Below are 21,184 nucleotides of genomic sequence, written 5' to 3'. Positions count from 1 at the left end.
CAATCCACTGGAGTTTCCTCTCTGATTTTGTTACAGCCAAAACCAAATTTTCCTTTCAACTCCCAGCTGATATTGAAATTCAAGTATTCTCAAGTGTGAACCATGATGACTTTGAAAACAGCCAGTTAGCTGCCAGTTTTTAGCACTGTTACGAAACCAATGAATGTGTCTTTAAGCTACTGAGTAAGGTAATTCAGAATGACTAAATGAGGCCATAAAACATTTAGTTCAAATGAGTGATCTTATATTTTATGAGGAGGGGATCATAAATCTTAATGACTAAAAAAAAGTGAAAAACATTCATCTTGAGAGTTTGATTTACCTTTTCAGTATAACTTTGAAGTGTGCATTTCTTTTTTTTCCTAACAATTGGGCAGCCATTACATCAGACATGTCTAATTGTTTGACAGTTAAATTCATAGCTGCAGCTCGATCAATCAGCAGCTATGTTGATTTATAGCTTTCAATGATAAACTGATAAACTATTTGTGTGATTGCAGTATTTTAATACTTATGGTTTAATAAGGTTCAATAGACTATCTGGAACAGATAAAGACATTTTAATGATGCTGACATTTTACTTTTGAGGTAATTGAACTCGAGAGAACTTGGTCTAACTAACACAAGGTTGAGCCTTTAGCCTATTATGATTCCTTGCAACACGTTTGATGCTAAAGTTAAATTCCACAAGTAAAAGAAGTGAATTAACACGAAAATACTGACTGTCATGTGATCTCTTTAAAGTTTGAAGTTTCTGCTTGATCAGAACTGAGATTCAATTTGTTCAACTGAGTGGTGTTTGTCAGGTCAAGGCAAGGGGAGTCATCATCACCTCCCAATGAAACAGTGATACCTATTACATGAGTGGTTCAGGGTCACGGTGAGTACGGCTTTGGATCACCAGATTAACATCACACCACACTGTCCAGCAGCTGACGCCCTGTGATCTGAGATCTGCTTCAATCAAGCTGAGATAAGTCACCTTAGATATTCACGAAGCATGTACCACGTATCATAAGAGAGATAATGGATATCTCCAACATATCTCCAAGGTTTATATATGCACACATGCTGATTTCTGTGGAAACGCAAGGCACATGCTTGACCTGTGAAACGCCATTGTGTGAGTTAGCTACTTATTGACAGATTATATCCTAGCTGGGCTGATGGGGGTGGATGGAGTGTTGTGATGAAGTGATCAAGTAATGGTAAGTGTGAAAAGTTGCTGACTTGACACACGAGCCTTGTCACGATAGTGTCAGGTCAGATTGATAATCTTATGCCAAAAATAATTTCATACCTTTGATGAGAAAAGAAATAGGATATTTTTATTATGTTTTTCAGAGCTGGTGGTTTAAAAACTGATAAAAGTTTGCGATAAGGGCAGCAAGTGCCTGAAGACTAACTGGAATTGAGTTCACAGTTGTGTGAGACCAGAGACAATAAAGCTGGCCACAAAAAGTGTTAACTGATTCCTTATTGTATCTGTGTGTGCCTGTGTGCGTGTCTGTGTGAGTTTGCCTGACAATGTAGTTTTCCTGCAGTCTCCAGCACAATAATTGAATCTGGCTTTTCCTTTAATGGAAATCTGTGAAGTGTGGAGAAGCTGTGATGGCCCTGAACATCCAATCTTCACAAACAGGCATATGTTGCACATCATTGGACATGGTTGTGTGTGTTTGTGTACTGTAGAATAGAAGATGACATGTTAACTCTTGCAGTGTCCAGTTTCTTCACATACATTTCGAATAACTTCATCTGCATGTACACAACTAACATTCCAATTTAGATTCATTCATTTATACATTTATAATATATATGCCCTGCCCTTAATATATCAAGTTTATAATTCTAAAAGAACCAGCAGTTATTCCCATAGTCAGTAAGAAGTGATTAGATTGGTAGATAGTTTTCAATTTATTTTTTTCAGGTCCAGGTCCAGTGTGTAGGATTTAGTGGCACCTATAAGTGAAACTGCAAATTGCAACCAGCCAGAGTTTTTCTTCTAAGCATGTAGGAACAATTCACATTAAAGGTAAAATGTCATATTTAGATCAGTGTTTGGTTTGGTTTGGTTTCAGGGCTACTGTATCAAAATGGCCGTTCAACATGGCAGACTGCGTGGAAGAGGACCTGCTCTCACTGTAGATATAAAGGACTCATTATAAAACAATAATTCTTACTTTCAGGTGATTATACACAGATGAAAAAATACAAATTAATATTTTATTCAATTCCTGCTAATAGATACTCCTAAATCGTACACACTGGACCTTTAATCTATTTAGGATCAGGATTTAAGGAGTAACAACAAACTGTTAATTCAAAGCTTCTCAGTACTCACCCTATAGGCTCTGTTTATGATATATAAATTTCAAAATGTAAACATAATTTACCTGACCTGACCATTGACAGTCAATAGTGAATCTTGGTAGCAGATCAGAGGCTGTAATCAAACTGTACACATCTATCCTTTAACAAGAACCTGTGTAATGCTCTCTTTTTTCGCCATAGTTAAGATAATACATATAAATTATTGTTCTGTCTTTGTGTTTGTTCAAATTAATAATGTGATTCCCAAGAATATTAAAACAGGGTTTGTTTGAAGTACCCTGTGGGGTTTTTTGTGTTGCGCTTTGGTCAGTGACAATGAAGGGAAATATGGTTGGTTGGTTTTACGAGACAAGACAAATAAAAATCTATGAAGCCTCCTCCATACAACATTTATATTGGAGGGAGATTTTTAATATCATAAGTCTGGCCTGGAGTCTGCCATTTTTAAAAATGTGAGATAGTTCATCTGTTAAATTAGATATAAAAGAGAATATTTTCGTCTTTACTATGGTTACAAAGAAAACAACCCTGCTTGTTTGATATTTCATCTGAGAGAGTCTTTCACACCTTTGTCTAAATAATAACTTTATTTCAGGGTAAAAGTCATGTTTCGCAACAGGCATTTCCAGACAGTATCACACTTGGATAGTGTGGCTGTGTAAACAAGACCATAAAACAGCAGCGTGCTGTTCGTGCTTTCCTGACTCATGCACATTGGATTTCAATGCCGCTAATCTATAGCAGGGATAAAGTGATAAAACGATCCGGGATAAACACAATGAATTTGTTGATTAACAAAGACTTTCCATAAATGTAACCTCTCCAATACTGAGATTCCAAGGGATAAATAATGCATCACAAGAAAGGAATAGGTTTACATGAGTGAGGAATGATGATTAAACAGGTGATTGAGGGTTACAAAACTTTGGTGGCACGTTTGAGGTTCAGGAAGAAAATGACATAATGTCTGAGGTCAGTGAGATGACAGGGAGGTAAGTATAGATTGTTCTACAGTAGGTGTCTCTACAGTATATTATATCATTAGGCCATGTCTGTTTTCTGGGTACAGAGTGTTGAATCATGTTAGTGAGTATATATTACCAGCTGCATTAAATCATGCAGAACAACATAAGCAATGGACAGAATTACAGCTATTTGTCATTGTCAGAGAATGTATATTTCTGCACAATACAAGACACTAGATGCGTAAATTGTGTCGACATGCACAAAAATAAATGTGAGTCAATCCAGTAATGAAGGGTTTGTACAACTTAAGCAAAAGGTAGCAAAAGGGCATAATTATAACATCAGCATTATTAATATTGTAAAAAGCTTAATTATTTGTATCTTATCTTATTATTATAGTTATAATTCCAGATTGTGCAGAGCAAAGAGAACATTAATGTCCAATAAAGAACTAAAAGAAAGAGGAAAGTAATCTCAGTACATAATGATCCTGATGATTGTGTAATATAAGTCACATAAGCTGATAACAGTGCTGTTAACCAGCCATTTCCAGTGATTCATTGATTATACTATCAATCATGTCAAACCTGATAAAGTTTGGATTACTTTCAAAGAAGGACTGTGGCTCAAGGGAACAATTATCAGATCATTTAAAAAGAACATTAGCTAATTATTTTCTTCTTCATCATTAGGGTGTAAGCTTAGTGAGATTTGGTGCCCACATTTAATGGAGTAAGAAGAAATAAAAAAAGTTTCTCCAAAAAATGCAAAACATTTGAAAAAGTCTACTGAAGTGGTTATCTTCTTGCCGTGTCTAAGTTAAGATTTAGCTTCTTATTTTTCACACAGTGCTACTCTAAGCTTAATGCTCACAATGAGAATTATATATTATGTACAATGTTTACCATGCACACTTTCTTAGATTAGCGAGTTAGCATGCTAACATTTGCTAATTAGCACTAAACTCCAAGTGCTACTGAGGCTGATGGGGATGTTATAAGTTTATTAGCTTTGGACACGTAAACATTTTGACCTGGTGATGGTGCTAGATGAGTTAAATGATTACCAGTGCTACAATTAAACATATAGTGGGCATGCCTACACTCAATTTTATTTAATTCACTCAATAGTTGCTAAGATATTTTAGTATTCATCCTCTGGGGATCAATAATGTCTGTGCAAGGTTTCATGGCCATCCAATTGTTGAGCTATTTCAAATAAACTAAAGATTAATATTGCTATTGTCAGAGCTGCACCACAAACCAGGCTAAAAAGGTAGAAAAAAGGGGTTGCCCAAGTGATCCATATGGTGCCAACCATGAACTGCAATATTGTCCCTTTGTTGCTGTTGCCCCTCTCTGACTACATGTTTTCTGTCATCTGCTTACTGTCAGCTTACATACAGAGGAATAAAATGCCCCCCCGAAAGAGTTTCCACTGTGATCCTTAGTCATATTCTTTTATTACTTTATAGTCCTGTATAACTACTGGGCCATATCCAGAAGATACCATTTTATTTTGGTTTCTCACATGACTGAATTCAGTGAGTGCTAGACAGCCTGAAATGCCTCCTGATAAACTGACACATGGCCAAACATGTGCACAACACATTTATTACATTCAACCAGACCATTCACGTGCGCTTACGCATATGGCCAACAAAATCCTCTTTAAAAATTGGAGTCAGGCCATGGTGAACCTTTGCCCTCACACAGACACAATCAAGGATGGTGGAATTCAAATTGTTTATACAAAATATCCTCAACACTTTGTAAATGTATAACAATGTTCCACATAATCCAAGTGCAGCTGAGTTCATCTAAACACTACAATTTATTTATGAACCTCTCACTGGTTGGCTACACTACTGTCTTTCATCATCAACATTCACAATCCAGAGTATAATAAGCTTCAGCTACACAGCAGGCCTTAAAAAAGGTTCTTTCTCTAGAGCGCACTGACCCCTGGTGGTATTTATGAATAATGCAAGTGTCATGGACGCTCATGAGATGTGATATACATCTGGTATCATATCTTATAATTTATCATGTATGTTATTGTCTATGTAAACAGTATATTTTAATAATAAATGATCTTTCCTCAAGAGACAGATGGTACCTGATCAGCTTCAGTGGATGTCTTACAGCTACTGTAGCCCTGCCCTGGAACCAGCTGCTGTGAGGCGGTGAAAATCTTTACCCTGCGGTAATTCCGCGTTCATCGCCGTCCAAACACCTCCCTGCCTCGACAGACTCTTGGAAAATTCTTCCACATCCTCCACAGGTTGTGCAAGTAAATCGTTAAAGGGTTTGAAAGCGGCACCAAAAATGGGAGAAATGACGGAGCAAAAGAACTTTTCTGAAGTTATTTCTCAGATATTACAAGAGGCTCCAGCTGCCAGGAAGGGTCTTGTTGATAACCACAGCAACCTCCTCCGAGTGGCAGATTACTGCGAAAACAATTACCTTCAGGTGAGTAATGCTCATATAAAACACAGTTGTCCTCTAAAAGCTCAACTTTATGATAGTTTGATATTTTCGAGAAATTTAGATTTTCATCAGCATTTTACCAGAGGTGGAATGTAACATCTGCACTGCACATAAGTAGAGTTCTGAGTACAGTTCAGGTACTTGCACTTTACTTGGGTATTTCCATTTTCTGCTACACTTCAACTCAATTTCATATCAGAGTGAACAGTTTAACTCCACTACATTCATCAGCTTTAGTTGATAGCTTTTAATCAGGTAATAAAAATTAACATGTACACATATGATATGTGTAAAAATATGATGCATTCCTTTAAATTAAATACATACATACACACACACACACACACACACACACACATATATATATATATATATATATATAAAACGAGCGTAGATATTTTGCAGAAGGAGTCCTTTTATGTTTAATGCTAAGTACATTTTAAAGTTAACATTTTTACTTGAGTCAGATATATAATTACTGCTTCTAATTCAGTAAACGATCTCAGTACTTCTTCTGAATAACCTAACTTGGTAAATAAATAAATAAAATCCTGCAGGCAGAGGATCCAACGAAGGCTGTTGAAGAGTCCAAAGCTTTGGCTGCCCAGTCACTGGCCAGTGTCACCTACCAGATCAACAGTCTGGCCAGCACCATGCTGAGGCTGCTGGACACGCAGGCCATGCAGATAAAAGATATGGAGTCCTCAGTCAACCTGCTGTCATTGGTGAGAAATACCTATCACCCAAGACAGTGACTCAAAATATCTAAAGCAAAAGTGATAAAATAACAGAATGACATCCAAGAAATCCAGCTATTTTTGTTTCTGATTTCACCAAAGTCATTGCTGTAGGCAACGAAACTAGATTCTGTTGTTTGTACAAAATGATTTGTGTCTTTGTTTACTGAACAACAGTATTTAACTTTAACTGTAACCGGTTGCTATATTTGTTGCAGTTGCAGGTCATCTGTTGTACCTTTTATCTTTGGTCACTTTGGTTGCTATGCTCCATTTGTTGTCTCCTTGCCATATCTTTATAAGAGACTCTCAAGGGGAACGAATCATGTGAAAATGGAGTTCTTGTTCTTCTAATGTTGATGGAGGCTGTTCACGCATGCTGTGCTCTAATTCAGGCTGCAGCTATCCACTTCGAGAAAGTATCCAGGAGAGAGATTGGCGCTTTCACTACTACCAAAAACAGGATCCGTGCCAAGCTTTTGACCCCACCACCTTCAGGCAAGGAGCCAGAGAAAAGCTATGCCAGAGTGCCAATATCATTCTCCATCTTGGACTCCATTGGACATTGTTTCCAGGTAAATTGGAGATTAATTGGAAACAGAGTTTGAATCCACACACCTTTCATTATTTGCTATTAGATTAAGGATGTATAATACAATTCCCCCTTTTTCTATTGTGTATTGCCAGTGTAATCCAGGGTGATGTACGGTATGGCTGACTGTGGTGTAGATATGTGCTTATGCCATCTTTTTTACCTTCATCTATCTTTTCACAACAGGTTGTTGAGCCGGAGCCCAGAAAGAGAGCAGGGACCGCAGACAGCTTACAGAGCATTGGAGACATCTCTGTGTATGTAGACAAAGTTCTCCTTTGTCCTTTTTGTCACATACTGTTATTATGTTCAAACACACAACACTACAAATTATTATGTTAACATGGGAAAAATGTCTAACATCACTACACTTTATGATCATGTCTGATGGTCTGAATGTTTCTTTATTTTGGATTCAGCATTTTAGGAACATACTCATTTGCTTTTCTGCTGAGAGTTAAATGAGAAGATTAATGCCGTGATCACGTCTGATTATTAAATATTAAGCAGCAGCATAACGACTGGAAACAAGGGGAAAAAGCTAGCCTCGCTCTGTCCAGATCTCCCTACAGCATTATATATATCCAACATTATGTTGCAATATTCTATCTTAACCTAAGGAATTGTGTTCAATCTTTACATTGAATGAGAAGGAGAATTACAAAATGTGAATTTCTTTAGAGGAATTGTTTCATATTTTTTGGGTGAAATCTTTTTCTTACTTAGACAAAAAGATTCATACCACCCAGCCAGCAGCCAGTTAGCTTAGCTTAGCATAAAGACTTGAAACAGGGGGAAACACCTAGCCTGGCTCTGTCAAAAAAAGCTCACTAATTAATATATAATATTTGATTTGTTAAGTTGTATCAATCAGGATGTCATGATAGTAGCTGATGGTATATTTTCCTTTTGTCTTAAAATGCAGATCCAATCTTGGGATCGCGGTGCCTCCACCTTCAGTCCCCACCTTGCAAACTGTCTCCAACCCCTCCAGTGACAACCTGCCTCCTCCTTTCCCTACTACTGCCAATTTAGACCCCAATATGGCTGCTTCTCCTCCACCGCCACCACCTCCCCCTTCCTCCATGGACACTGGCCTCCCTCCTCCACCCAACTTGACCTCACCCACATGTCTCCCCCCACCACCACCACCAATCTCTCCGTCAAATGGCATGTACCCGCCGCCACCTCCACCTCCTCCTGCAGTGGGAGGTTCCCCTCTTCCTCCTCCACCTCCTCCAGTATCTGGAGCTGGTCCTCCTCCTCCTCCCCCTCTATCGGTATCAGGAGCTGGTTCTCCGCCTCCTCCTCCACCTCCACCACCACCCCTTCACAGTGGCACCTCTGGTGTTGTGCCACCAGCTCCTCCACCTCCACCTCTATGGTAACCTTATAGCTCCCATTATTGGATGATTTTATTCTACCTAGTGTAACTCAGGTGTTTTATATAACTGGAAGTTAACAATGTAAGCAGGGCGCTAGGTGACAACGTGAAACATGTGCCGCATGGGAAACATTTTCGGGCCTGTTGTGAGATCATAGCTCAGCATAAATAAAAGCTTAAAAAAGCATGTGTCGTGGTTTAACCTTGAGCTGTTTCATTTTTGTTGAATGGCACAGTGTGAGCCTCAAATGTTTTTTTTTCTGGGACAGAAATTCCTTCTTCAAAGTAAAACAGAGCTGCAACAGAGATGCTTCCAACATGTTCCAACAACACTTCAACTGCATTCCTAAGTAACAAGCTGCAACAAGGACTCAGGTTTCCTTGTTATCCTCTTTTTTTGTCCTGCTTTGTGATTTCTATTTTTTATTACATCTTTGTGTTGTTTATTACAATGTGTCAGTAAGAGCTGCCCTAACAGCGAGTGGCCTTTAGCCCATTCTGCTGTGTGGTAAGTGATGATAAGTTGTTTACGTCACCGACTGTAACCTCAGTAAGTTCTGCTACTTTAAACAGGTCAATGAGGCTATAAAAAATTCTGTTTCAAGTCTACACTCTACTTAACCTGCACCACATGACTTGTACTTGAAGGTAAGATTTATTTTCAGCATGGAAAATATTAAATTAGTCAGGGGCAGTATATCCAAACTTGTTTAATCATGTTCTTTGTTGTTATGTTTGTCCAGTCTTGGCCTAAAGCTAGAGGAACAGCTTCATCGTACATCAAAAATAGAAATGTTTGTCGAGCCGAACTCAAGTCTATAACCTGTTATGTTGCAACATCTCATAAAACATGCATCCTGTGCAGTTTTAACTTTAACTTTAACTAATTATAGTGTTATGTAGACAAAGTTGACTGTGCGAGTAAGATCTAAATCTACTGTGTTTTGTATAAATTATAGGATTGTGCAGCTTTCTGCAGTCATTACATCTGTCTTCTTTTTTATGTCTCTGTGATTTCAGGATAGATAACAAGATAAAGAGCTACCTTTGAACTCTCCATGTATAAATGTATTGTAAAACACAACATAAAATTGCATGACAAACAATAAGCTAGAGTTAGAGTCCTCAGTTTAAAATCAGATCTGTCCTCTTGAATGACAAGGCCTCATCGTTTGCTTCTTTCATTTTCCTCAGGTGAAAATATACCTGTCATGGTCATGTTTTATCTTATGATTGAGTAAGTTATTTCCGCTGTTCTCAGCATGTTAACATTTGTTTTTATACCTCATTATATATATGCTGTGGTACAGATAAGCTGTCCTTTATTTCAGGATTCCCTTGTTGTGTTTTTGTATCGTTCTGTGGATTTTATGCTGCCGTTATGCAAAGAAACGCAGAGAAGCAGAAGGCTGGTCCCTGAGGTCCAATAACTCTCCATCTGTATATGTCATCCCCATATATGGGGAGGAGCAGGAGGATGAGGAAGTAATGGACATATATGAAGCATATTTTCAAAGTCATCACAGAGATCCTCTAATGTACTCCTCAAGAAATTCCAGCCCACCTCCTCCATACAGGGTACAGCACTGTATTACATTTAATATGTAATTTATTTCTGCTCAACTTAATTTTGAAAATCTTCTACAATGTGTCAAAGATGTTGTCATTGGCATCTAAATTGAATCATTCTTCTCTGTAATTAAATATCTCCTCTTCTCTTTATTCCAGCTTGAACCATCATCCTGTCTAGACCCACCACCATCATACACAGACCCCCCAGCGTACTCAGAGCAACCCTGATTCTGCTTCATCTTCCTCCACCTCCACTTCAAATACCCTGTTATCCTAAATATACTCTTCTTTTTTTTTCTTCTTTCAGATTTTGACGTTGCAATTATGTTGTGAAATTATTTTCAAACACTAGTTTTCTGATCGATTGTTTCATTTGCCATACATTTAATGGTTATATGTTTCATTTGGGACATATGTGTACAATACACTATGTTGAAGGAGAATCTTTATTTGATTGATACAACTATTACAACTACAACTAACAAACACAACCCAGTAAAAAACTCACTAATGACTAAACACTCCATATGTACAGCATGCCTGTGGTCACAGTTTGAACAAGAGCCACATTTAGCTGCTTATTGTTTACATGTTTGAATAACACTCATTACTCACATTACTTTTTAGTGTATATAATTTACTAAATAAAATAAGTACAAATAAAATGTACCCAAACAAGTGTTCAGTTTTGTTTTGTCAATAACAAAGTAGAAAGATAGAGAGTTTTGTGCTGCACAGTGCTATGAATTCAGAATTCCCTATTTGGAGATCATTGTTTTTGTTTTTATTGCTCAGTGAAGCAAATCTACCAACCACTTGTATGTTTTACCAGAATTTGGCCAGTGCAGAGCAAGAGTGGTCTAATAACTGACCCCTGAGGAATGCCGTTTTAAACGGTTTGCTATAGTAAACAAAGAATTAAATTGTTTTATGAATGACTTTGTTTAACATGCACAAGAAATGTGAACCGAACACACCTCTAAGTCCTGTGTCTTTAAAAAAGACAATAATGCTGTAAAAGCTCTTCACGTTGTCTACTTCCCCAAGTGACACATTATCTTTTGATAGCAACCCATAGATCAGGACAGTTTCTGTATGTTTTGGATTCTTAAATAAGGTAAGGACTCATCTCATTGTAATATAATGATTAAATAAAATCTGTTTGGCCTCTGATTCTGTGTCATCGGGGTAACGAAAGTTAGAACTATGTGTTTCAAATTTGTTTTACTTACACCTGTAATGAGCAGATTTACAGGATGAAGGTCCATGGTCAGTTGTTGAACTCAGACAGTATAGTCAAAGTCAAACAATATGCCGGCCTTTCCTGCTACTTCATGAGCTCCTTACATCTTGATTTAAGATTTCTAGTTGTACACTTCTAAGTCATTTTCAGTTAAAAAAACAACAACATTATGGTTAGCGAACAGCTGCAGGGTCACTGGAACAATCAAAGTCTCATTATTGTTCTCGTAAACTAAGATGTAAAGGCTGACACATTATCATATCCTGTGATGTAATCGCACACCCACTTGTTGATTTCGGTCTACATGTCCAAAGACTTTGTTTCTATTCAGAAAAGACTGCTTATCTGTTTTTGTATGATTCTGTTATTCTGTATACTGTTAAATCTGATATTTTATGTATTGCTAGCTTCTCCATGACAACAAAACAATCAATTGCTTTTGCAATTGTGGGTGATTGCTTGGTTTGCCTCATAAGTTTTCATATCATACTGCCAATAAAAGTCCATATTTCACATAATTGTATTGTTGTATCTGCTGCCATGTCTTCCTTTCCTCACAGTAATGTCAGCAGGTTGACATAATTGCAGCCATGAGTGTGCTTGGGACTGTCTTTGGATACCTGTAAGTAATCAAATAAAGTCAAAGTCATACATTTCAGGAGGGGAATTGCTGACTTGAAACACAAAACGATTAAGCATTGAAATTATGGAAATGTGTTCCTAGATTCCCAGTCTTGGGGATGGCCATAGCTGTGGTACTCTTCTGCTTATATCTGAAAACAAAAAAGACAAGAGGAACACGTGACATCACCATGCCAACGACGCAACATGGCAGCACATCTTCAGTAGTCCATACAATATCTTTGCCTGAGGATCAGGCAGAAGAGGGCAGATATTACGACAGATTCCCTCCTCGGTACAGCACTGTGGATCTCCCACCACCATACTCACTGGTGCGTGAGCCCTCACTACAGTCATGGATCACTACAAACAAATCAAAACATAGATTCAAACAATTTGTCTATTAATTACTCCTAACATGTAGGAGGAGCATGCTTTACCAAAATCACCTGTTTCTAAAGTTAGTAATCTAGAGATTCAGGCTCATATGTACTTATATACTATATACGATTTAAAATACCAAGTACACACTGTAAAACTATTCTGAAATACACTGTAGTATAATTTTACTTTACTTTCATGCAGTTTGACCCCAAGCTGACTTGTGTATGGCCAGGGGGCGCGCCACCTGCCTACGAGATGTATCCAATAACGCTGCCTCTGGCACCCCACTGGAGCACATCCACAGGACCTCCGACCCCACCATCTTCACCCACCACCTGTAACCACCCACAGCCACAGAGGTTAGGCCAGGCTTCTAGCAGCTAAACTCCATTTTAACTGACAACAAACTCTGAGGACGCACTTTGTGTCATTTCTGTGTGTTTTGAAAAATAGTATTGTCATTTAATTTATACAATATCTTGATTTTAACTTAAGAATAATTAGCATTAATATTAACTGTAGACAGTGATGCAATATTCTCAACATTTTCAATTTTATTTTTATTTTTTATATGAACATCAAAACTACAGTGTAGTTAGTCCAGCTGCATCCACACACCAGCAGAATCATCAGAGCACCAAGTGTTTCTCTAGGTTATACTATATACTCTTTATTACAATACAGTACTTACAAGTTTGAGGGAAAATAAAATAAATAGTAAATAAGTTGCCAGTATTATTTTTTCGTGTTTTCAAAGAAGGAACAGTGATAGTGTTTCCTTGGCTTTTGAACCATGTTAAGGCAAAAGTAAGTATGAATTTGAAGCCACTGATAAATATTTTGCTGTTTGTACATCAAAAATAACAAAATGTGATACTTCTAACCATCTATTGTCCACCCTGTAATGTTAAGTATTATATTTGCCTTGGTTGTACAATCAGTGCATATTGTAGGCTACTGTTTCAGTGTTTCTTTTTTTTCTTTTTTTTCTTTGAGGGTTTAAGTGTTCTCAGTGCTACAAATACAACTCCAACAGAATCAAGCAGGCAATAGTCGGGCACTGTGATCTATTAGCTGGATCATCTTAAACCAGACGATTTACCGGCATAACACAACAAATGTACAATGTAATCAACATTAAAAAATGAAACAAACCAAATTGAGACTTCAAGATTAATGCAAAATGTCTCAACAAAAGCTGCTCTCACTGTGTTTACATATACAGTATATCAGTGTGTGTTCATCTGTGTGTGAGTAAATGTATTGCATGTATATGTTTCTGTTTCAATCGTCTATTGCTGTTCATTTTTCAAATTAGTGGAGACAGACAAGATAAAGCACGTTTCTGAACACATACAATCATACTGTATAATCAAATGGTAAAATATAGAGAATTTAATACAAATGTGACATTTGGTATCTTTCCTTCACCAGTCTGTCCTACCAATCCAATGTAAACATTACACTACATAAAGTAGGAAAGGCTAAAAAGTTTAATATCCTTCAACAAAAACCTTGAACTGAGCACTGTTAGCTGCAAACGTATTCTTTACTCTAAGTCTATTTCCACGTTTATGATAACATACACACACTCACTCACACTATTGCACTAAACCTCGTAATCAACTCTAAATCCTTCTCAGCAAATATCAGTAAAAGGATTCCAATTCGGACAAATAAAATACAACTTGACATTAGGCTCAACAGAGGAACACTAAGTTTGTACAAAAACGCTCTACATGAAGCTGGTCATTCATGACGCTTGGCCCTTCACCGACCTTCACCACCAATGACTGCATGGAGCCCCTCCTGGAGCTACCAATGTTAAATCGTCCTCCGACCTGAGGCGGGTGAGCCTTTGGTGACTTTCAGAAGACCCAGCTGACGGGCACCCACTGCTGCTCCGTTGACAGTTTCTCCAGCGCCAACCGTAGACTTCGGAATGCTGCTTCCAGGCCGTCGTTTATGATGCAGAGGTCAAAGTAATGTCCATAGGCCCGCTTAATGCGCTCGCTCTCGTCCACCGTCCTCTTTAGTTCAGAGTCCTGTAGGGAGTGAAATGAGAGTGAGGCGATTAAGTGGAAATAAAGGCAATGAGCAGGCAATTACTTGGATGAAAGAACAGAGTAAACAGTGAAATTGAAGCACAACTAAAGCTAAATTAGTTTACATAATTTAAATGGTAGAAACTTTATTGTTAACAACGTTCCTCTATGCTGCGGAAATTAAACGTATTAGATTATCTAATTACAAATGCAAGGCACTTACTTGTGATGCATTTCAGTAAACTATTCAGGGTACAACATGCAACATTTAGGTTGATTCTACAGGTAGGATTACTGCCCCTGAAAATTTGGTATAAATCTTAAGTATCTCTCAGTAATATCCAGTATATGTGAATCAAAAGCAAGTTAAAGAAAAATCAAAAGTGGCCTAGAAGCTTGAGCAAATAAGCCACCAACTAATATTACATTTTTTATTCAAATGTTGTTACAAACATGTTAGAAACATTACATCAAACTAGTCCAAGAGCACAGCCAATAGGGCAGAAACAATTATCTCTAATGTGAAATAACCAAAAACTGTTCCAACTTTGATAGAAATGTATGTGTTGGATGCTTTTTGTCACAGTAGTAGATGAATGAAAAAAACACACACTCACCGTTAACTGTTTTGTAACCACTCCAGACTCAATTGCTGATCTATTCATAGCTTTGAGAACCTCAAAATCAGGAGCTTCAATGAACACAACATAGGGCAGGAACTCTGAAGTCCGCAGGATTTTAAGAGCCTCGAGAGATAAACAAACGTATGAGTCATTTTTACAATCGCTGCATTGAAGCACAATAAGCAATGGGAATAGCTGAAACTAACACGCAATTATGAAACTGAGAATATGATTGTGAAAAACACGCCGCGGCATCCTCATCTAACAAATTTATCAAGCTAATGTGTGTAAATAAAATTAGCCAAATGTTTCCAGCAAGTAATGCTGATCATTAGGAGATCCTGTTTGATAAATATTGATGATGTGCTCAGTCTGAAAATGCTACAAGCAACTAAACTAATAATGCATAGAAGTTTAGATGGGAGAAAAGGGAACGGTAAGCATACATATGTGAGCTTCCTCTACCTGTGGGTTGACGTCCAGGATGCAGATCTTTCCTGTTTCTATCACCTCGTGTATAGAGTTGATCTTAGTGCCATACAGGTTCCCATCATATTCGCCGTGCTCCAAGAAACGGGCATTTTTGATGTCACACTCCATTTCGCTGCGGGTCATGAAGGAGTACATCTGGCCATCCCTCTCATCCACCTTTGGTTTTCTGGAGGTGACTGAAGGATAAAAAGATTTTGAGACATTGAGAGAATGGAAACAAAGATGACAGAATGAAATAAACTACAGTGAAACACATCCAACAAAACTGACGTGAACACAGTCTGCAACAAAAAAAACAAACAATAAAAAATAAATAAATAAAAAACGCGGCACAGTACAAAATGACAGATGGATTTTGTATCACTGAATGTAGTTTCAGAGTGATGATGAATGGCTGCACTCACAGGGAATGGTGGTGCCATACCGCTGAGGATCCGACACCAGCAGCTTGTTTTTCAAACTGCGACGGCCGACCCCCTGCGCACCAATCAGAACCAGTGTCTTCCTCCTGAAGGGTGGGACCTTAGCAACCTCTTCATATATCCGCAGCTCGTGGCGATCAAATTCTAGTCAGAAACAAGACGAGATGAAGACAATAAAACGCAATGAACGGGTTGTTCACCTATTGCAGCACAGACACTGATGTTGGTACTTTGTGTGGTGAATTTTAAGTACCTGCATTTTTGGTAGTTAAATACATCATCTTTTTTTTCTTCTTCCCACCCATTCCAGCACATAAAGGACCTGAGACAGACAGAAACACACAAACACGATAAAACCTCTGACCTTGGTGGTTGTGTCTGACAGCTACTTTAACAAAATCCCTGTTAAAATGATGTATTATCAAGGTGAAATGTCTTTGAAAGCATTGCTGGGTCATAAATCAAAAGTCTTAGAAGGTTATAGGCATATACAACCACTAGGTGGCACTGTGCACTAATATTGAACAGTCTATGCAGCCAGTCTGCTGCCAGAGGACACCTGTGACTAGGCGATCTGCTGAGCGGCTGTTCAACATGGCAGATTATATAGCCAATGAACAGAGATGTACATCAAAGCAAACACTACTCATTATCAACAATTTCAGATCACCCTACCCAAAAATAACCAGAGTTTTTTTTATTCAAATCATGCTCTCGGTTGTGATAATATGTGAAAAATGTGCTAGAAGACAGATGTGTCCTTCCCAGGTTCCAAGGGCAGTACAGTTGGACTGTCATCTTCCTCTCCTCCACAAGTAAAGGGCATGTGGCTGGCTGTGACGCACCACCTGGTTTGTTGCTGTTGAGGACTCCGGAGCAGATAAATCTAAAGGAACACACAGCCTCTTTTCACTCTGCATCTCATAAGAGAAGATGTTACTATTGATCAGGGTCGTATTTACTAGAGGTCTTATCACCACTCCTTAATCAACGCTCCTTCTCGGCAAGGGCTGTCTGTGAATGTCAGACCCTGCGGCTTAATAACCAGCAGATTGGACCAGGCCGCCTGAGTCACGCTGATGCTCATTACCAGTTCTCCAGTGCTCTCCGACAGAGTAACAGAAAGGAGAGGTGAGGGGAGGGTGAGGCTGCCCCAGCACCAGATAAAATGCTTGTATGATATGGAGAGGAGCAGATGTTGTCTTTGTTGCTGGTGTGTTTGTGCAGTGAGGAGTCTGTGTTGAATCTGCATAATGAGAAGTGCTTCTCTGCTCTGCTGCGTGCTGCTGAGAGGCGTACCTGTGGTAGCCAGCTCCAGATCTCTCTTCACAAACGCTTTCCTCTTCTCCTCTAGTAACTGGCTGGGAATTAGGCCTGCACTGCCTCCCTCTATGTGACAGGCCTGTCAGGGAAACACACGTGCACACATGAAGAATGTCTCGTCTTAGCTCGAGCACATGATGTCAAATATCTCTGGATGTGGTTGAAATATTCTTGGGGCGGTACTGACCTGCCACCAGTTGAGATCCTCCTGGTTGAAAATCTGCAAGATGTCTCCGCTGCTGAAGCTAAGCCCCGCTTCCTTACAGGGAATCAGGTTATCATGGGATGGGTCGTAGTCAAAGTGACACTTTACAAACGCCTAAATGGATAAAGATGTTAAGAAAAGAGGGAACATGTCTGTAAAACTGCTATAATGGACTGAAATACACATTTAATTGAATAAACAGCCTGGAAATACAGTAATACAGTAATGCTCTGTTGTGCTGTATTAGTGATCTGTGGTAGACGGATTGGGTGGGTGTCCATCACTATGAAATAGCCTTGAACACTTAAAGCCTACTCCATCTCCCAGCTCACTTTCCTGACATCTCAAGGCTACAGGATTCAGCTCATAAACCAAACCCTGTATCCAAACCCCCACTGACAGGACAAGGAGTCTGAGAGACAGACAGACAGAGCACGCTAGAGAGAAACACAGAAATAAAGAGAGAGAGAGAAGGAGACAAAATCAGTAGCCATGGCAACCATCCCCTCCCCCCTCTGCACTTGACGCCTTTTCTCGTACTGAACTGATGCATGAACATAAAAAAAAGGCTGCCAGCCCGTACTGTACTTGTGTGTGTGTGTCTGTCTTGTCTCCCTGTAAGGACACAATGAACACACACACACACTCACGCACACACACTCAGTCTCAACTGGCCAACGGGAGCTGTCAGTTGAGTTTAGTCACCATGCGATGACCAAGCTAGAGGCGTGAAAGACAGACAGCTGGATTACATTCAAAGAGAACTTTTTGGGAACAGCTCTAATCATCGCAACTCCTCGTGCAGTACAACATCCACCTCCACAGCTTTTCACAGTGAGAGCACAGCCAACAAAACAGCACACTTGTACGCCTTGGTTTTAGCAAAGGGAAGGTCTTAAGATGATTTCCTGTAGAAATGTCTTCATACTTTGGAAATGATCGAAAGAGAAGGCTGAGTCAGAGGACACTGTTTTCAGTGAAAATTACATGAAAATAAGTATTTCTGCCAGATTTAGCTGCTGCACTCAACAACTACTGTACAACTGCTGTCATATGTAAAGCTGACAATTTCAGTTTGGGTAATTTGCATGTTTTCATTTCATTTCAATACTTCAACAAAAAGATAATGTAGTGAGACTCAACAGCAGAGCTAGCAACTCTGTGAGGTTGTACGTTGAGCTAAATGCAAAAGTTAATATGGCAGCATGCTCACAATGAGAGGGCTAAGTTATACCTGCTAAACATCAGTATGTTAGTATTGTTTCATTTAACATGGTAGCATGTTAGCATATACTAATTATCAATTAATATAGTTTATAGAAATGTCTATGTTGAAGTTTTACATCATTGGTGCTAGGAAAAAAGTTTTAAGTAACCAGGAGTAACCAATTCAGTCTGTGAATTTCTGTACAAAATTTCATGACAATCCATCCAAGAGTTGTGACATTTTCACTCAAAACCACAAATGTCAACCTAGCTTCTGCTGGAGGAAAAGTTAGTAGAAGACATCCTCTGGGTGCTATGAATGTCTGAACGAAATGTCATGGTAATTCATCCTACAGTTAGAGATACATCAGTCTGGACAAACCGTTGGACTGACTGACTGAATGACTAAAAATGAACTCTCATCCAGTCAAATACTTGTGTGTCTAATTGAATAATCCCAGCACATAAACCCTCTCCACATCATTTTCTTGTAGATTATTTTTTAGTATATTTCAGACAGAAGGAATGAATTTGGCACGGCTCCTTCAATCTCTAGTGTTCCTCTACTTTACTGTTGAAACCAATCAGTCACAGAGACGTGTGCCTAACTCATCTCTTGCTGTATATGCTGCATCCTCTGATACACTCTATCCTCCCGTGCTATTGGCAATACATCACCAGGCTTCAAGATAACCCTTCTATTTCCCTTCAATCTAAACTGGGTCACATTTCTCAGTGTGACTCGCCTCCTCTGCCTCTTAGAAAGCTAGTGTTCATTAGCTGGCATAACTCAAGGAAAGACACGACAACACAAAGAAGAAAAAAAAATCCATATTTTACAAAACACTGTCTTGACTAATTAATATGTAACTGAAGTAATCTTTCTGATGTTACCACCATGGGAGGAAAGTACAAAATCAAAAGGATGTCTTTCGGGGGGGAAACAAGGACTCCAGTGTCATGAGCTGTCTGTGAGATCACTCTTTTTCTGTCTTGTTCGCAAAAATTATTGATCCATTATGTATGAGCGGAAAACTACTCTGCATTTGGATAAGTGACAAAACTGTAATGCAGGTATTATAGCCAAATAGCCAATGTCATCTACAAAGTCCCGCTGTAGAGTTTGATATATGATTCTTGGCACAGCATACAAGGTTGCAGACAGCTGGGAGAATGCCAGAAAGGACAGTGATGAAAATGACACTATCCTTTCATACTAATCAGAACTTTTTGTACTTTTTGTAGATCAGGAGGGGTCATTTGGGAAGCAAGGAGAAAATGTTTTAACCACAAGGAGTGTCAGTGCCTAAACCGCCTAAACAAGCACAAATATGAGCTGTATGTTCTGAATGCCGTGAACTGATTTGACATACTCAGGTGTTACAGTGTCATCATAATATATTGGCATTACTGTTTGTAATGCATACTGCAGTTGTATAAAGAATCAACCAGTGGTGAAGTATAGTACACATTCAAGTAAGGTTATGAATTATCTTTATCTGTTTACTTGTGTTGTGTTGTGTAATACTTGAGTATTAGAACTGTTACCTGAATAAAGGATCTGAATATTTGTTTTACCACTGGAATCAACTCACTAAAATCTGTATAAATAATATGCAGGCATGATTGGTCGACGGGTTTATTCATTTACTGGGTGGTTAGTTGGAGTTAAAACACTGTGTTTAAGTGTACAAATGTGAATCACTGTACGTATTTGGTTTGTGTATCCCCTCCCCTCAGCTGACCTGTCTTGCTGTGTGTGGCTCCTGGTAGCTGGGCAGGATCTTAAGCACCACACTGCCGCTCGCCTCCTTCAGCATCTCCTGGAGCACTTTGGGGTCGTTCCCCACCTCTTTGCCGTTCACCTCCTTGATGATGTCACCCACATGGAGTAGACCTTGCTGGTCAATCATGCCACCGTGGAGAATCCTGGCGATCACCAGCTCGCCGCTCTCCACTCGAAAAGTTACTCCCTACACAAACAGACAGTTCAAGAAATATAATAATCATTTGTTAAGTGGGCTCAGCACAATTAGAGTCTAACTTTTATTAAGGGTCTCGCAACATCTTTTGTTACTCAGCAGTTCAAAAAAAAAGAAGGTGGCAGTGAGGGTGAGTGTGGTATGAACAAGTAGCAACCTGCTATGGCTGATTGGTAAAGCTAATGCAGATATATCTTAGTGCGTATTCAGACAGGAACAGGGAAACCAGCAAACAGCGGTGGGGGGAGCTGAGGTGGGTTGCCGTGGGTGTGCTATACCTGCTGAAAGTAACCACTGTGAAACAATCAGGAAATAACTTTTTATTTAGCTGATTAACGAAGGACCCTCACTGAAATGAACTGAAAAAATGTTGTCCAGTTTCCTTGTCCCTGTCTGAATGGACGCTTAAGCTGCGATTACTGTAATGGCCACTAGATGCCAGTTGCAAAAAACACAATATACAACTTTTCCATTAAGAAGATATTTAAGATTAAAAATATAGTTGGTCTGTGATTATTATATATCTCATTTAGACTTTAGTGACACATGTTGGCAACACAATTA

General features: G+C 38.9%; 2 protein-coding genes across 5 annotated transcripts in view; one reads left to right on the top strand and one right to left on the bottom strand.

Annotated features, from left to right (window-relative positions):
- The first annotated feature begins 5,476 nt into the window (after positions 1-5,476).
- Positions 5,477-12,451, top strand: abi3b (ABI family, member 3b). Of its 3 annotated transcripts, XM_027289480.1 has the most exons (8): positions 5,477-5,771; positions 6,347-6,514; positions 6,922-7,101; positions 7,305-7,375; positions 8,044-9,150; positions 9,697-9,739; positions 9,834-10,080; positions 10,231-12,451. In XM_027289480.1, exons 1-5 carry the CDS (start codon positions 5,628-5,630, stop codon positions 8,504-8,506), a joined length of 1,026 nt encoding a protein of 341 aa, XP_027145281.1. In that variant the 5' UTR covers positions 5,477-5,627; the 3' UTR covers positions 8,507-9,150; positions 9,697-9,739; positions 9,834-10,080; positions 10,231-12,451. The 3 variants fall into 3 exon arrangements, with proteins under 3 accessions (XP_027145281.1, XP_027145282.1, XP_027145280.1); XM_027289481.1 differs by lacking the exon at positions 9,697-9,739 and having other exon boundaries at positions 8,044-9,010; positions 9,976-10,080; XM_027289479.1 differs by having other exon boundaries at positions 8,044-9,739.
- An 852-nt stretch (positions 12,452-13,303) lies between these two features.
- Positions 13,304-21,184, bottom strand: part of mpp2b (MAGUK p55 scaffold protein 2b) — a 36,463-nt gene continuing 28,582 nt past the window's right edge. For both annotated transcript variants that reach the window (XM_010736294.3, XM_010736295.3), the window contains 8 exons: positions 20,384-20,611; positions 17,415-17,546; positions 17,204-17,306; positions 16,158-16,226; positions 15,887-16,048; positions 15,456-15,658; positions 14,985-15,113; positions 13,304-14,367 (listed from right to left, as the gene is read on the bottom strand). In XM_010736294.3, coding sequence (XP_010734596.1) covers positions 14,191-14,367; positions 14,985-15,113; positions 15,456-15,658; positions 15,887-16,048; positions 16,158-16,226; positions 17,204-17,306; positions 17,415-17,546; positions 20,384-20,611 — 1,203 coding nt within the window. In that variant the 3' untranslated portion in view covers positions 13,304-14,190. The remainder of the gene's footprint in view (positions 14,368-14,984; positions 15,114-15,455; positions 15,659-15,886; positions 16,049-16,157; positions 16,227-17,203; positions 17,307-17,414; positions 17,547-20,383; positions 20,612-21,184) is intronic.

This window comes from Larimichthys crocea, chromosome XVI, assembly GCF_000972845.2.
Source record: "Larimichthys crocea isolate SSNF chromosome XVI, L_crocea_2.0, whole genome shotgun sequence".
In the NCBI taxonomy this organism is placed as follows: Eukaryota; Metazoa; Chordata; class Actinopteri; family Sciaenidae; genus Larimichthys; species Larimichthys crocea.
The sequence above is the reverse complement of the archived record's forward strand: the minus strand, read 5'-3'. Positions and strand labels throughout refer to the sequence as shown.

Excerpts from the sequence above, each read along its gene's own strand:
- abi3b (XM_027289481.1), top strand. The coding sequence starts at position 5,628 with ATGGGAGAAATGACGGAGCAAAAGAACTTTTCTGAAGTTATTTCTCAG. Across the intron at positions 6,515-6,921 it reads CAGTCAACCTGCTGTCATTG|GCTGCAGCTATCCACTTCGA; the intron begins GTGAGAAATACC and ends GCTCTAATTCAG. Across the intron at positions 7,102-7,304 it reads CCATTGGACATTGTTTCCAG|GTTGTTGAGCCGGAGCCCAG; the intron begins GTAAATTGGAGA and ends TTTTCACAACAG.